General features: G+C 39.0%; 2 protein-coding genes across 2 annotated transcripts; both read right to left on the reverse strand.

Annotated features, from left to right (window-relative positions):
• Positions 1 to 740: 740 nt before the first annotated feature.
• Positions 741 to 13835, reverse strand: tmem201 (transmembrane protein 201). Its single transcript, XM_068598009.1, has 11 exons — positions 13625 to 13835; positions 12660 to 12780; positions 12336 to 12524; positions 12059 to 12238; positions 10640 to 11004; positions 10346 to 10546; positions 6416 to 6636; positions 5585 to 5647; positions 5194 to 5484; positions 4849 to 4974; positions 741 to 3782 (listed from the first exon to the last, which is right to left on the reverse strand). Exons 1-11 carry the CDS (start codon positions 13732 to 13734, stop codon positions 3685 to 3687), a joined length of 1965 nt encoding a protein of 654 aa, XP_068454110.1. The 5' UTR covers positions 13735 to 13835; the 3' UTR covers positions 741 to 3684.
• A 1510-nt stretch (positions 13836 to 15345) lies between these two features.
• Positions 15346 to 16143, reverse strand: foxl2l (forkhead box L2-like). Its single transcript, XM_068598280.1, has one exon. It carries the CDS (start codon positions 16141 to 16143, stop codon positions 15346 to 15348), a length of 798 nt encoding a protein of 265 aa, XP_068454381.1.
• Positions 16144 to 16900: the final 757 nt, after the last annotated feature.

Consider the following 16900-nt stretch of genomic DNA (forward strand, 5'->3'; position numbering starts at 1 on the left):
TAGTCCAAACAAAAGGACCATATATTTGAAAACTGATGACATACCCACTCGCTTCAGCTGTCTTTGTTGTTTAGTGCTAACAAGCTAAACTAAGATGGTTACAACCACCATTGTACAAACATAAGCATGTGCTAATTAAGCTCAAAGCACCACTGTGGCCGAGCACATCCTCACTGAGGTGCTGGCGGGGCTATAAAGTCAACTATATTCATACAGCCCAATACCACCAATCATAAATATGCAAATCGTTCAGCTAATGCTGAGTCTGAGGTTTTCGCCTCCCCTTCAGAAGGACAGCGTGGTTAAGAGCAGTCAAGCTAGAATTTCCCAGCGCAAAGTTACAAAACAAACTGAACCGTTTGGAAACTTAGTCAGCGACGTGGAGGAGGGCTTTAGAGGGCGCCACTCTGACAAAATGTTAATACTTGTGTAATTTGTCCTTAACCGTTTGGACAGCAATGCACAGATAGTTGCCCTCTCATCATCTGTGTCAAATTCAGTACACTATTGCTATGGAAATGTTTAGATGTCCGACTTTCCTAAAGGCTTGAATGTAAACTGGATGATGCAAACCTTTAGATTAGAAAACCAGCCATCCGACTGAAATGTTCTACAAGGACGTCCATCGCCGCACTGAATGGAAAGGTGAGGACATTTAACAAAGCTTGCAGAGCATCACATCTTGTTTTCACACATCTGGTAAGAATAGACTTATGTACCTGGATGAATAGTAAGCACTTTATTAAAAAATGTATGGATCCAGCTGAAACAAGCTGATACTGCTCCTTACATTCACACAGACTAAACAGCGGCAACAGACAAACATTTGCTTTTCTGAACACAGTGGAATAACACACATCAGTGAGAGAACCGACATATATACTTCTTGTTACAGAGTCTGAAATGGACAACTTTTGATTTTACATAAAAGTGATGTGAAGTCCAGGGAAAAAAATCACAATATACTTTGATTGCACTTTAAAATAAATACATTTTAACTGAAGCGCCTGGTCATACATGTGCAAATGCACTAGTCTGTTTCCTTAACTTAGACAACTCCCAGACATTTAGAGGTCTTTCAGGAGCACATTTTGTTTTCTCAGAAACATAATATACATTAGTCTAATTGTTGTCCAGAAAAAGCTTGAGCAATGTGACAGACATGTTCAAAAACAATATTCCCATGTTTTCTCCCAAATAGTCAGATGATTTGGCATTCAACAGTATTCATTCATTCATTTATTTTTTTAACCTCAGCACAATGTCTGCTTTACTTGCATTCAGAGATATTTACTGACATTGTTTAGGAACATAGGCATTCATCAAGTTACTTTACAAAACAATAGGAAAGCATTTCTTAAATATGTCGGGAGACCCATGCAGACCAAACAGGTCACACTACAAAATGACCTCACAGTAATCATAACTATCACATCATAGCACCAAAGGCCTACAATATAAGAATGAAAACACAATTTCATATAGAAAGTGTCTTAAAAAAAAAGGATCAAAATGCAAATACACAAAGAAAAACTGCCATACCTCTTTTAACTCTTTTTCGACTTTGTTAAAACAAAAAATGACATGTCCTTCTCCTCAACTCTTAACTGGTTGGATGACTGTTCTCATAAAAGGCCCGACTGAGCAAATCCAGAAGTTAGGTGGACGATGCATTTGTCCCCGGTCTCAAATGAAATCTGGATTCCAAGTAATTTAATGATCCACAAAATCTCCATAAATGTCAGACACAGTTTGATCCAACATAAAATATATCGCTGCATTCATCTGTCCAGGAGTGGGCTTTCCTAACTTGTCAATGTTGCAACCAAGACCCAGCAACCCGTGTTCATTCATTTAGGGCTCAGGACTTTGAAAACCTCTCCAACATGCCTGACAAGGCCACAGAGCCAGAGCCACGTTGTTTTTTTAGAGATCTGAGTTTTTTTTCTTTAAGACATCTCATTCTGTACTACAAGAATTATAACTGGGTGCCTGTAACTTACAAGAGAATTTATATTCCATAGATTAATTTAACCATGACTTTAGAGTATTTCTTTAAATTTATTTCAGTTCCATTTGTTACCATTATTAATATACATTTTTGTGGGTGAGTTGGCCAAACTCCCAGGGGGGTGGGATTGTTGCCACTGTATATTGTGTTAATGTAAATTGAGTATACATAAATTATTACTTTAGCTCAAGGTAAGAACTTTAAATTAATTAATTAGACATTGTCTGAGAAAAACACATAACCTAATGATTCTGCAAAGTGGTCAAAATGATTCCTGTCTAAAATCAAGTGCATGGTCCTTCAACAATACTTAACTTAAGTAAAAATAAACACCGGAAAGCCAGACACCTTTACACAAGTAGTAACACAAGCCAACTAATGCGTTTAGAAACATCTTACATGTCTGAAATGTACAACTTTTTCTAACTCCTGTTTAACACACACACACACACACACACACACACACACACACACACACACACACACACACACACACACACACACACACACACACACACACACACACACACACACACACACACACACACACACACACACACACACACCTCTGCTCATCAAATCTAAAAAAAACAATTTCAAATCATCAAAACGCAACACAACCCAAAAAGTGGACATTGAATTCAGATGGTGGATAACAAAGTCATTTGAAAATGTCTCTATAAATTAGTTCACAGCTCAGGAGTAAAACTATAATCTAAACCTCTGTGCCATTTTTATGCAAACATTGTGTAAATGTGAACATATTATATACACACACACAAACACACACACAAATTTTCTTGTGCCCCTTACAACCCGGGAACAAAAGAACAATCAGGGAAAACTGCAAAATAAATGCTTTGGTGAAAAAGAACCATGTATGTAGTGAGTGATGGTGACATGTGTCACCTTGGAATGAGATATAAAAGACCATAAAATAATTGACTGTAAACTGTATTTAAAAAAACATTGGATAGTTTCACACACTCTTTGACAAAGGCAAACATCAGTACTGTGAAATGATAACGTTACAAAGTAAAATGTTGTATACAAATTTCAAATTCCAAAATGCAAAACAATCTGCCACAATCACAACATGCTTTTCAATGTTGAGTTTTGGTTATTGTAGAGAACCAAAAATGTTTTTCAGTTTGGAAAAGTAATACACTCATCACAATCAGCATCAGTAGGTAAGACATGAACCTCTGCGTCCAAGCAGCATCAACTGAACAGCACACACTTATTGCACATTTTTTTGTATTAGTGCAAGAATAAGCCTTTTAAAATCAATTCCACATGTGTCTACGTTCATGTGGGAGGAGCAGTGACAAACCAAAAGACAAAACAAGACCAGATCCCTCCCTCCTTCCCTCCTCCCCCAAAACACAGTCTTTAATCACATTAAATTAAAAAGGCGCAAGATTTGATTTCGCCAGTTTTCTTGTAACTACAAGCAAACGGGAGGTACGCTGATGAGAATTTGACATCTGCATTTCTCTCCAGCTTTTTTCTCCATTTTCCACCAGCAAACAACAAGTTGCGGGCAGAAATTAGATGTTTTCTGACATTGCTTAATGACCTCCAGGTCCACAGGCGCGTCATGGTGGTCAAAGGCAAGAGGCCAACTCACTCTGTGCAGATCGCATGAGAAGAGCAGCAGACCCATCCATAGTTCATCTCCAGTTGTGGTACATGTAGAGGCTGGCGAAGAACAGGTTGGATGTTAAGCTGACCAACAAAAGGCCCGGCCAGATGAGACGTTTCAATAAACCTGGAGAAGTCACAGTGGAAACAAATTCCTTTTATGAGAATAGTCATTATTGCACACCATTATTGTGGAAAGAATGTTTTCATTTCATGGACAAATGCTTTACCGTTTTACTGTAAATTAATTTTCCTTTAGACTGATACAAGTCTCAGCTGTAGTTTAAATGTAGGGGCATGTGTATAAGAGCATGACAATGTAATCTGAAACCAGTTGATCTATTACAGTTATTCGTTTAGACCGCTGTTTTAGCACCTCCTGGTGGCCATTTCCGGTACTTGGCTAATGTGCTTGTGTCACTGGTCAAGAAGTTGATTGTCTGCCTCAAGGGGAGTAATTGGGTGGGGGGCACCCTTTCCTAGTACATAAAACTGTTGACAAACTTCTCCCTCTAGAGATTCTTAGTGGAAGAAAAGGTGTTTACATACATAGATCATGCATAGAGGACAGTACAGTGGAATGCAGTGCAGAACATAACACATAATGGATGCAAATACTGCACACCTCTGGATAAGAAACAGTCTACTTCCCTGAAAGGACAACCTCCTTTCCGAAGCACTATGAAGGAAAGAAAAGACATCGATACTAAAAACTTGGTCCCACGCGTCAACCTTCTCCTAAAATGGCCGGGGCTGCAGCAGAGGCGAGTTAACTCAACTATGACGGGTCGTGTCAGGTGCGTCGTTTGCCAAGAGTTTGTCCCAACCGGTCTGCTGGAATTCAACGACCAAGCAGAGAGTTACAGAGCTTGACGTCACACTTTTCTCAATTAATTTAGGGGCTTCATTACTATGGTACTGTATGGGGTGTCAACGCAAGAGTCCCGAAGTTGCCATGTGGCCTGCAGGTGAAGAGTCTTTCTTTTGATTCCAGCTACAATCAGCAATATCCTGCTTTTCACTGACTTGATTTACTTTGTTAGCTGTCAACAAGGATCATGACCGATCCAGACCGAGCCTAATGTCTTGATAGTGTCATTTCACCCGGTGAGGCGTAACACAACAGCAAAATGAAATGTGAATTCTGACAGCATCCATCTCCCTGCCATGTTTCAATCAGACAGGCTGCTTACCGTTAGGAGGAGGGTTCTCAGGGCCCTGTGTCGTAGTGCCAACGAGGCATGCAGAAGAATCCGAGGAGCTGCCTCGCCTCTCTTCCTCTTCAATCACACTGCCGTCCCTCAAAAAATAACTCAAATCTGCAAAGCCAAATCATAAAGCCATGGATAAAATGATCTTAGCATTTAAGTTATTGAAGAACATGAAGTCTTTTCTCTCTGTAAAAATTACCATATGTAAGATTTCAGAATGCCACCCAGTGGAAATATCATGAATGACCTTGAGGTAGACAGATATGCATGTTGCTAAAACAACCATACAAGGAACATTTTACTTTTATCCGTTTAACCTGTCCTCACCATTTTGGCTTTGGAAAGGCGAAACGTCAGGTGCAAAGCAGCCACTGTAAATGGAAGAAGCCGACTTCACGTTGAAATGTGACGAAGACACTGATGGGGACATGAGTGTGGGTTCTGGCTCCGTCGAGAAAAGCCGGAGTTTCCGACCACTGATGTTGAGGCGAGCAGGGCTGATGAGGGGGCGCCGCTGTCTGGCAGAACCGGAACTGGATGTCACTGACCCGGCGACTGAAGGAGTTGGAGAGGGGCCAGGGGATGACGGGCGGCTCCCAGACATCAGTGAAAAGTAATCTGTGCCAACGTGCAGCAAAGAATGTCAACCAAGTGTTCTGAAATTGTATTAAAATAATGAGTTATGTAGGAATTACAAAATCACAGAGTGGTTTAATACCTGAGGGCGGGGAGTCTTTGTATTGTGACGCTGGTTTGCTTCCGCTAAACAGGTAACCAGAACCTGAAAATAGAGGAATAAGTAATGAACCATGACTTTCCTTCAACATGCAGAAACATAACTCCAAATAAAAGCTAATATTTTGTGTCTGATCAAGCTAAAATTTGGTAACTTAATGCTATCAAATTAGGCCATAACAAGTTTAAAGGTTAGTGAGATGGGGTGCTGGTCTATCTGTAAAAATAAATAAATAAATCTACAAAACATTACAAATGCATAGTTGAAAATTGTCATTACTGATTGATGAGTTAAAAATGAAAAATGTCAATATTAGCTTATTCCAGATAACTCTGCATGTTGGCCAGTGAGCAAATGAAATGCAGTCGGGGGCCCATTAATTTCTCCATTACGGAGTTTGTCCTCCAGAGGGCAATGTTTAAAAAAAATAAAATGTATATAAAAGAATTTCCCACAGCATACACCATATAGTCCACCTCAGACGAAAAACACCCCTTCTCACTTTTCTAGAAAAACATTGAGTCTTCCCCATGTTTGGAAAGAGTGACATGACCGAATTGTATGCCATAGCAGAAATTTAACGTACGCTGACTCTTATCAATTATAAATCTCGCCTGTATGCAAAACAGCACATCGCTTGAGCAACTCAAGATTAAATGTCAGCAGACGTGAGCTAAACATTCACACCTTCCCCCTGTTAACAATGACCTGCTACTTGACAAAATCTAAATCACACAAGATTATACCAAAAGCCAAATAAAGCTCTGCCAGCATCAGGTGAGCAATTGCTAAATTAGATCATGTTAATTTTACCTGTCCTGGTGAGGGACGGGTTGGTGCCGAGGCGGAGGGCTCTGCTGAGGCGCCCAGGCAGAGAGGAGGGGGACGCCTTGCGCTCGTGAGGACTCTGCTGGGAGTGGATGAGCTTGAAGAGGTTAGGGGGCGGGGTCAGGACAAAGGAGTCTGTCAAGTCCTGAGTGGGCAAAGGAGGCTGGCTGCTGAAGGACGGGACAGCAGCGCTGTCCGCTAGGTATCTGCAACACAAGAGCAACAGAACTGTCTACTAACTGAAACCAACATTTGAACAGAACTGTCAAAAGGTTTTAACGCTAAAGATAAAAAAGCATACCAAAACTGGACTGTTTCCGCAGATGACTCCATCAAGTGCTTCAAAAATAGAGCTTAAAATGACAATTTACAATTGTTTTTATCAAGAAAGTAGCCTTTAAATATGATTTATCCATTCCACACCAATGTCACAATATTATTTTTGACACTTAAATGACCTAACAGTGCATGTTGGAAATAAAATCATTGCCCAAACATTGAAGCACAGCTCGATACCCATTTAATGCCGGCTCTTTATTAATGCCGGCTGTCACTGAAATGCTGATGCAGCTGTCGGACAACATGCAGCAGCTGAAAGCTCCTAAAGAACAAAAGCTCTCTGCAGAACAGCTCAACTCTCTCATGTTTCCACAACAGACAGACAGTGGCCCATACATGTTATGTGTCAAAGTAGTTTGTATTCAACAAATGAGCCTGTTGATAAAGTTTGTCTTTCTAAAAAAAAAAAATAATCCACAGCGGTCTTGTCCAACAATAAGATGATATTTTCCCTCGACTCCAATGCTGTGTAATAAGGCTTTTTCTTTAAAAAAAACTGGGGAGAAATGTACAGAAACAGAGGCATATCCTTTCAACAGCTGTTTATTTCATTCCATGTAAAGCAAGCATTCCTACAAAGTCTTCAAATTGGAGCCTTACATTAAAAGAAAGACACCCAGTTTCAGCATGAGAGCACCCAAAACGTAGTACGTTTCGTTGGGTAGTTTGTATGTTGCAGGAAATCTTTCAGAACGGACGGAGCGCCATTTCTGAGGCTAATACACAATAAATTAAAACATAGTAATCCAATTGAAATCTGGATCATTAGCTTATTTAGGCTATAATCTTTGCTTTACTTGTTAATAAGTATCAAGAGTTCGCATTAAAACCTTTCATTTATTAATTATAAGTTATTTCAGTGTTTCTGCAAAACACACACCCAACTAAACATCCAATGTACATAAACTACATTCAGGTATGACACAAACCCCTTAGCCACATATGCATAGTGAAACAGTGCAGTAAAAAAATGTACATTCACAACTCCATTCGTAAAAAAGGTTGTTCGACAGCCATCACTGTTAAAATAAAACAAAATATATTTTTGGCAATGGCATAATGCTACAGTTGCATTTCCAGTTATTATTAACGTAGTTACGTAGTGTATGCTAGACTTAGACACATGGAAGGGTTAACAGCCATACAACTTATCAGGTAGATACCATTTTCTAAAAAAAATAAATAAAAAAAATAAAAAAAAACATGCGCGCATATATATATATATGTATATATATATATATATATATATATATATATATATATATATATATATATATATATATATATATATATATATATATATACACACACACACACTGGATATTATGCATATATCATAAACTGTTTATAGCAAACTCAAACTTTCTAGAAAACGATAATACAATCTACCTTACATGTAAAACAAAAAGGTAAAATTACTGAAATACTATGCTTTTCTTACACTCACACGATGCTATAGTATTATAAATCAATAGTCAACACATTTAAAAACTAAAAAACACTATGCTAGAGCACTATACGATTGCAGTATATGTCAGAACACAAAGAAAGTAAATCACAGCTTTTGCAAATTCCAATGTAGGTTATGAGAAAATGTTTAGTGTCTGACATTTGGTATCACCTTTGTTGCAATTTTTAAAAAACAATTTAAAGCTTTGAGACATCTACACCAAAAGGCACTAGTTTGAGAACATAACTCCAAATACAGGAGAGAACATGCAATTTAAACGCCGTTAAAAGTACTCTTTCCACTACACAACCTATAAACAAATCTTACAGCTATTAGTTTTAAAGCCTTTTCACATTGCTGTCAAATAAATATCCCTCTTTTGTCAATGCATACCAATAAAATACAACTAAACAGGGTTGACAGAAATAAATTGGTAAGAGGTGAAATGTTAGCGCATGCAACTAGTACGTCCGTCAGTGTTAATCCATCAACATGTCAGAATGTTGGCAAAGGAAAGCTTAGTATTACTGGAAGTGATCGAGAGGTAAGTACTGAAGATATTCAATATTTCCGGCAAACATGAAAAAGCAGACTATTAAACTAGACTATTAAAATCTTATAAAGTTACTTCACATAAACTACATCGTCTCATAACTTTGATTCACTTGCTTGATGGTTTCAGTTTTTGACCAAACTATTTACTTCTGAATATGGACATATTCAGTTGCAGAGTTGAGTCCCTGACTCACACAACAGTGTCACCAGAAACTCTTAGACATGATCACCTCAAGCAAATGCCAAAATGAGCCAACAACCTGACACGGCACTGTTCTCAAACATCAGCTGTTTGCACAGCAGAGCGTAAAAAAAAACATCATTAAATAAAAGAATATTAAGTTTAAAAAAGTATATCAAAGTTCAAATGTTTTTAAATGTAATAAAAATGGAATTCACAGCCCAAGTTGACAATAAATGGGACGGGAGGAGTGTGACACAGAGCAGGGCCTTCAAGCCAATGACAGATTTTGGGTGAAAAACATTAATGAACAACGGACTGCTTTTCCCAGGTTGCAACGTGTTAGATGTTTAAATGTCAGTATGCACATTAACCTACTGTTACAACTATCAAGGTTCACTATAAAGATGTAGAAACCATGGAGAAACCTTCCAGCTCTGCCCTGAGAGCTGGAACCTCGTTTCATCACATGTTGTGTTCCCAAGAGATTCCTCACAGACATCAGTTACCAAAAAAAACGGTGGCTTCAAACGTTTCACGCCGGAACAGTCTATGGAAATATCATAGTTAATTCTTTGTTCACAAATTGTATATGAAAACTTAAGTATAGCCTGCAGTGTCTCCATAAATTAATACTTCATGCAATGAGCTGTACTAAGTACATTATATTCAACCCACAGCTAAACCAGTGTTAATACATCAATGAGTATACTCAGAATATTATAAATTACGTTGTTTAGTAAAATACTAGTATGGTACTAAGATTGAAATCACACATTTGTTATAGAATATATAATTCTATATAACACTGTAATCAGTCATAGATTAAAGTTTTTGATTTGAGAGAAAATATGGCACTATTTCCACAAAACACATTCTGTAAAATGATTATATTAGTTTTGATTTCTGAATAATTCTTAATTCCTTTGAAAAAGTCCCAAAATATGAATATGTTATGGAATTAAGCCAGAAAGATTAGGAATTGTTAGCAGTTTTTATTTAATAAATTAATATGTATCATTTGTTTTAATACCATTTACTTAATCAATGTTACACAACTGTAGATTATGTGCATATGTGTTTGAATGTGAGGCTTTGATGTGTTTAGCAAGCTGTTTTAGTGTTTTGTTTCCATCATGTTTCACACACAACCAAATTTACCATTTGCATCATGACCTCACAGTCACTCGCACACAGCAGTAAAAAGGAGGGTTCAATTATAAAAAATTAACAAGGAGTAAAATCGTTTGTTCCATGTTCTGTTACGGACCACAAACAGATAGATTGTGTTTTAAACTGGATATAATTAACACAAAGCTCTCATGGAAAGATGAGGCTTTACGTAATCCCATATTTCAAACAACTTGCACGTTACTGCTCAGATTCTGACCTTCGATATCTGGCTCTTCTTGGACCCAGCGTTTTGCGGGTTGCCACAGCAGCGGCAAAGCTGACTAGGCAACATAGGGAGACGGTACCAAGCTTGGCCGTGTCCATCCAGTCCGAGATGTCAGTCATGTAGCTCTCAGCCAGGTGGAGGCACAGGATGAGGAGCCACAGGACGGAGGCGACAGCATCAATTCTCCTTAACCTGAAAATAGAGCCACACACATGTTTTGTTTGAATTTAATTGGCCTGGGAAGACTTTCCCAAAAGGCAAATAAAGAGGCAGTGGCTACTTTACCTAACAGGTCCAGCTATGAAGATAGCAGTAAGACAATTCAGCAGGCCAACAGCGACTACAGCCAACGGGTTGTCCTTTCCATACTGCCAAAGCAACTTCCCATTTTCTATGACCTTGTCTGGGAGCAGCTCCAGCAGACCCTGCCACACAGGTACGTCTCCACTGGTTTCGTTGTTGGGGCTGGACTCATTGTTAGGTTTCGGCTTTGGAGGAATGACCCCACCACTTAATGTCTGTGGCCCACCAGGTGATGTAAGCTGGTATGGAAAGTCATACAAAGATGTAGCAACTAGGAAAGTACATATCAGGAAAGCCAGGGTCCGTAACAGTATGACCCCAGTGGGAGACGACGTAGAATAAGAGCTCTGTGGGACAAAGGAGATGTTTTTTTTAATCAATAAGCTGTGCGAAGACTAATGTTGACAGAATATAATGAGAACAGACATGTTTTCACTTTGAACAAAGACTCCACCGGGGGTGTGAAAGACAAATAAATTAAACTTGTACACCAAAACTCAGATCCAGCCCTGGGAGCTTCAATTGTCAAAATGTGTCAAAAACAGTTATTAGGAGTGTAATTACTACTAGTGATTTGGAGGAAAACCAAAACCCTTTGCACTCATGTGTGGTATACTTTCTTCAACAAACATCTGCAATATCAAAATGAACAAACATCCAAATGGACTTTAATAGTCTTTCTTAATGATATGGAGCTTTACCAAGCATGACTTCAGAGCTTCTTTGGGGGATTTACAAAGCAGGTTTATAACTGCCGCCTCCAGGTTTATCAGTTCAGCTTTGAAACTTTCAAACAAAGCAGATGCTCTTTGAGGTAGCATGAAGTAAGATAAAGATAAAAATATATACAATATAAATACTAAACTTGAGTAAGAACAATAGAAGAGAAACGTTATAATGACCATATAATAAAATAGTCGGAAACAAAATAATTTGTTTAGATGAACGATGACAATCAAGAATTGATTTAAACTCTTGATATTTTGAATATCATAAAAAGGTTTCAATTGAAAAATGTCTGTATTTCAAGATTAAGTGGTAACTTTGCAAATGCAAAGCTTAAGGAAAATAAGTAAACGCTTGACTAGGTCTTTTTGCTGGAAATGTATTAGGTATTTGTCGCTACAAAATTAAACAAAGTGAAGACATCTTTTCTTATTGAATACTCTGTTGGCATGCTGTTTTACTTCTAATCATCTTCCAAGTGAGAATGTAAAGATTCTGCATTCACTTGTTCCACTGAGCAACAGTGATGAATTCATTAAATTAATGATCTGACAAAATACACTGCACAGTACACTACGGCATATGGTTGTCGATCAAGCCTCACTGCGTTTCATCTAAATTAATTTAATTCATACACACTTTACTTGCTAGGTGTCTGCAGTTTTGTGCACTGACCTTTATAAAGCCCTTGTCCGATTCACCACTGCGTCGAAGCGGATGGTTCAGGAGCACGTTTCGAAGTTGGCGATTTTGATATTTTATGTAGTATTCTACCACAGTCTGACAGGGTCTACATAACTTATAGGTCTGATCCAGGTGGTGCTTGTATGCCTCAATTTCCTCATCGTAGTTCTCCTACAAAGAAGAAAACAGTTTTCTTTTATAAATCTAGTGTTTACAGTCAGTTACGGTGACAACAAAGACAAAAAATAGAAAAGAACAAAGTGCATACATCATCCCGTGGGACAAAGGAGGCCAACTGCTTTACTACGACAGTCTGGTTCTTATTGCACTTTCTGCACAAGAGCATCTGACTGTTGACCGCTTGCTGTATCTTTGATGTCGAGGGAGGGCTTCCAGATACTCCGTGGTTAAGATGCTCCATGTGCTGAGCTGGGATGGGTTTGTTGTAATCCCCATTCTGAAAACAAGACAGAGCAACAAAAAGAAAAAGTATAAAAACACACATCTTGCAGCACTGGCAAAACATAAATGAATAATTTTTAATTACAATTTATTGTCAGGCAAAAAAAATATTCACATGCGTCACACTAACCTCCTGGAAGCCATTGTATTGATCACAATTGGGACAGTCCCAGCAGTTCCTGTTCCCAAAGGGCACCACAGAATTCTGATTGCAAAACCAGCAGTTCACATCAGCGTGGGTTGGCTTCTTCCTGTAAATAAGACATGGACTTCTTACATAATGCAACATGATACTGGTAATCAAACCTGCTGATGTATATTTGAGGTACAAGTATCACTACTGTATGAATGAGGCACTATTCGTCTCATATACTGAGTAAGTGTGTTACATGGTTGATTATTATGTGAATCTGTTTGCAGGTCTTTGATGTAAAGGACACCTGATGATACTTTGGAAATGCATTTACTGTAAACAATCATGTTCGTGCAAAACCCTCGAGTTGTACCATCTCGTTTTCAAAGGCGGTCCCAACACATATCACAATGAATGCACAAGTGGTAAAATAAATTAAATACAAAATATAAATCTATACAACAAAGTACAGACAAAAAATGCATACATTAATTAATTAATGGAAACATTAAATTACAGTGGCCAAAGTGACCAATAAGAGATAACCGAAGTGTTCGTGGATCACCAAATAAAATCGAGTACAAGATCAGAGAACAGCATGTTTTAAGTGACAGCTTACTTTTAGATGGTAAGTCCATCTGAGCGGAGTGATTTAAGGTTACTTGATAGGCTAATTCAATATTCCTGCCTTTTACTAAAGTATGCACACATAGTTTTAAACGTGCAATCAAACAGTGAACGACTATATTTGGATCTTATATCTTAAGTTAGTTAGCTACACACCTAGCAAAGTCAGCCCTCGGTCCAGCGTAATGTTAAGAAATATAAGACGAAAACATATCACATTATTTCTTATATATCACAGTTTTAAAAACATCAATACAAATGTTGAAGGTTGTTTGCTAACTTGCGCTATTGTCAAAGCGAATCTAGCTAAAACACACGCACACCCTTCAAGTTACCTGGTGGCAATTTTGTATATCAGAGCCCCGACGGCGACCGACGCCGTAGCTCCGACCCCACTGTACATTATCTCAGGATACTCCGACAGGAGCTGGTTTAACGCCTCCATTTCTGAAGAAACGTGCAACAAAAGCTTACAAAACACGGTAAATTAAACGTTCGGGCTGGGTATAGCAAAAACACGGCGCGGGAGCGCACGCGGCAAGCGATCCCTTTTGTTCACGCCCATGAAACGGAAACGGAAGTCGCGTAACGGGCTGGACGCGTCCCAATATTGGATATTATTCCTCCTCGTTGATTTTACCGTTCTTTAAAACCATTCGCTGTTGAACTATTACACGAATGTCAATGTTTCCACCACATTTTGAGTATCTTAAGTGGAATTATTTCATTTGTATTTAAATCAATGACACTTTTGCTTGATTCTAAGCAAAGCGCAGTGTAGTGGACGGGGAGTATGATAGTGTTGGAATGTGAGAGGGGACAGCGTTATGTCTTAATTTTCCTTTCGTCATGATTTAAACCTCAAAATACTACTGTGCATTACGATTCTTAAAAAACACATTGTTTAGTCTTTCAACTTGTACGCTGACTAATAATAATTGCCTTCTGCATCCTGCCACCTAACGTTACCCTGCTAAGTATCAAACGTCATGGCCAGAGGTGGAAAGCAACTATTTATTTAGTCAGGTAAATTAGTGGACAACGTTTCTGCTACTTTATAGTTCTACTCCACTACAAGTCAAAATCAAATATTGTACATTTTACTCCACTACATTTGTTTTATTAAGGTAGTTACTAGATTATTTGCAGATTCAGAAATAATATAATAATAATAAACAAACAAATGTATGATCATGAGATAAATAAAAATTTACAAAATAACCGCTCATTCAATTGAGCCCCACCTAACTAGCTTAATGCAATGTATCAATGATTTCAATAATATAATCTGCATCATTCTGAATTTTACTTTTGGTTGTATTATTGATATTAATACATTTTAACTTTTACTTCAGTAGATTTTTTTTTAATGCATGACTTTTAACAGTGTTTATAGAAGATCTGTAGGCTACTTATTTCACCAGTGATTATGACAAGATACTTTAAAAGCTGAACACTCTAATAACGTTTGTATTTTAGTCTACTAGAGTTACAGTGGCTAAATAGATACAGAGCATATACAGTAGAGGAGTAAAACAATCAATAAGAGCATTTAATGCAAAAATAACATTTTATTTGAACAAACATGATGCATTTTACATCAAGATACCATAACTCATAGTGCTTTTATGTCTCCAACTGTTGCATAGCGGTACAGATAAAACCAGACAAAAGAAATAAATAACATAATTACAAATAGGTTTATCCAAAGTAAAAACACTACAAAAAAAACACGTTTGTTTGGTTCCATTAGAGGCATAAACTAAGTCTCAGACTCAACTCTCTTCCTGAAGTTCACACTTGATCGGTGATATTTCTAAAACAAAATGTGATGAGTAATGTTGGCGTCACAGATAGAAGATAGACATTTGGAACATGTGGCCTACCGATAAACTTAACCAACAACTTATTAAACAGTTAATTCACACATTTCTGTACCTTAACGAACAAACCAACAAACAAATAATGTCGTCTGTCTGGGTGAGTGACAGCGCAACGTGAAACAGATGAACCTTGAGTCAGCGAACTGGCTGTCAATGGTCCATAACTCAAAACTCTACTGGTCGTATGAATACGCTCGCTGCGCCTCCGCTTGTCTCGCAAAGGAGGCGAGCTGCTGGTAGTTGCATCCTACCGAGACGGTGCCTCCGCTGGGGCTCATCGGCTGGGTCACTGCGCCGTAGGGACACCCGTTGTGCGGCACAAGCACGGGCGGGTGGCGGTGGTAAGGGCCGTAGGGGGAGGGATGGAAGTGGGAGGGTGAGCAGTACGAACTCACCGGGCCGCTCGGGGACACGCTGCGGGTTTGCCCGGCGATCACCTGGGGCGCTGGGTACGCGCTCGGTTGGGACAGACCCCAGGAGCTGCTCACGTAAGGCTGCAGGTAGAGCGGCTCGGGATAGTCCGCAGAGCTCCCCGGCAGAAAAGGCACACTCGAGGGCTTGTAGGGTCTCCTAACCCTCCTACGCCGCCGGTAGTTCCCCAGGTCAAACATATCCTCAAACGCGGGGTCCAGCATCCAATAGTTGCCTTTCCGGTCCCCTCCGTAATCCCTGGGCATCTTGACGAAGCACTCGTTGAGAGACAAATTGTGCCGTATACTGTTTTGCCACCCTTTTTTGTTCTTCTCGAAGAAGGGGAACTTGGAGATGATGTAGTCATATATCCCGCTGAGCGTCTGTCTCTTCTCGCGGCTGTCCTTGATGGCCATGGCTATGAGAGCCACGTAAGAGTACGGTGGCTTCCCCTGCTGGACGGTCTGCTCCTCGCCTTTGGGTTCAGACAGGGGCGAGTTGGAGCTGATGTCCAGAAGCTGCACTCCCTGGTCGGCGGGGGGTTGCTGCTCTGCATCCATGGCTCAGGTGTGCGTTTGTGCGTCCTGCTCGGGCGAAAAGAAGGCAATCTGCACCAAACTCAGGCCGTGCATATGATTGTGTCCGCAGGTGCACACACTCCTCCCACAGGTAAAGAGGGCAGCAGTTATCGCCTTCTTTCATCTCGCCGGGTTTCCCACACTGTTTACGCCACTGTATGCGGCCAACGTGCATTTTGTTTAGGTTGAAAGGGGGGTCACGGGACTGTGTTTTAACAATAATCTACATGCACACTTTGGAGTGGGGCGATCAAAGACTAAGTAGAGTTACATTGACTTTAGTTCAGCGTGGGAAAAGTTATTCTCTCTGCAGTCTACATGTTTTTTTATCACCAATTTGTCTTTCCCTCACAAATATATGTATTTGCTTTTTAGTACACAGTATCAGTAATATGATAATCAACGTATTACTGTTTACAGTAAAAAGAAAAGGCAAAAGTTCTACGAATAGTAACAAAATATAAGTAACATTTACAATAAAAACAACTTAAAAGACAATAATAATCAAGGAAATATTAGATAGACAACACTAAAATAAGTTAAGTTTGCAAAGTCACATTTAGACCGATTTTGACAGAAGAAACAAGTGTGTGATGTTTGCATAAAGGCCAAGGATATTAATTAGTCTTAGCTTATACTAACAAATCATAATACATTGTATGTTTCTTTTGAATAGCTCAGCTGCAGTGATAGTTGGGTATTTCCATCTTAATATGAGAAGTATTAAGATATTCAGAGC

This window comes from Clinocottus analis, unplaced genomic scaffold, assembly GCF_023055335.1.
Source record: "Clinocottus analis isolate CAN_PGR_092001 unplaced genomic scaffold, fCliAna1.0.p SCAF_4, whole genome shotgun sequence".
Taxonomy (NCBI): Eukaryota; Metazoa; Chordata; class Actinopteri; order Perciformes; family Cottidae; genus Clinocottus; species Clinocottus analis.

Excerpts from the sequence above, each read along its gene's own strand:
- tmem201 (XM_068598009.1), bottom strand. The coding sequence starts at position 13,734 with ATGGAGGCGTTAAACCAGCTCCTGTCGGAGTATCCTGAGATAATGTAC. Across the intron at positions 12,239-12,335 it reads CCTTTGTCCCACGGGATGAT|GAGAACTACGATGAGGAAAT; the intron begins GTATGCACTTTG and ends TCTTCTTTGTAG. Across the intron at positions 4,975-5,193 it reads GCCTTTCCAAAGCCAAAATG|ATTTGAGTTATTTTTTGAGG; the intron begins GTGAGGACAGGT and ends TTGGCTTTGCAG.
- foxl2l (XM_068598280.1), bottom strand. The coding sequence starts at position 16,143 with ATGGATGCAGAGCAGCAACCCCCCGCCGACCAGGGAGTGCAGCTTCTG.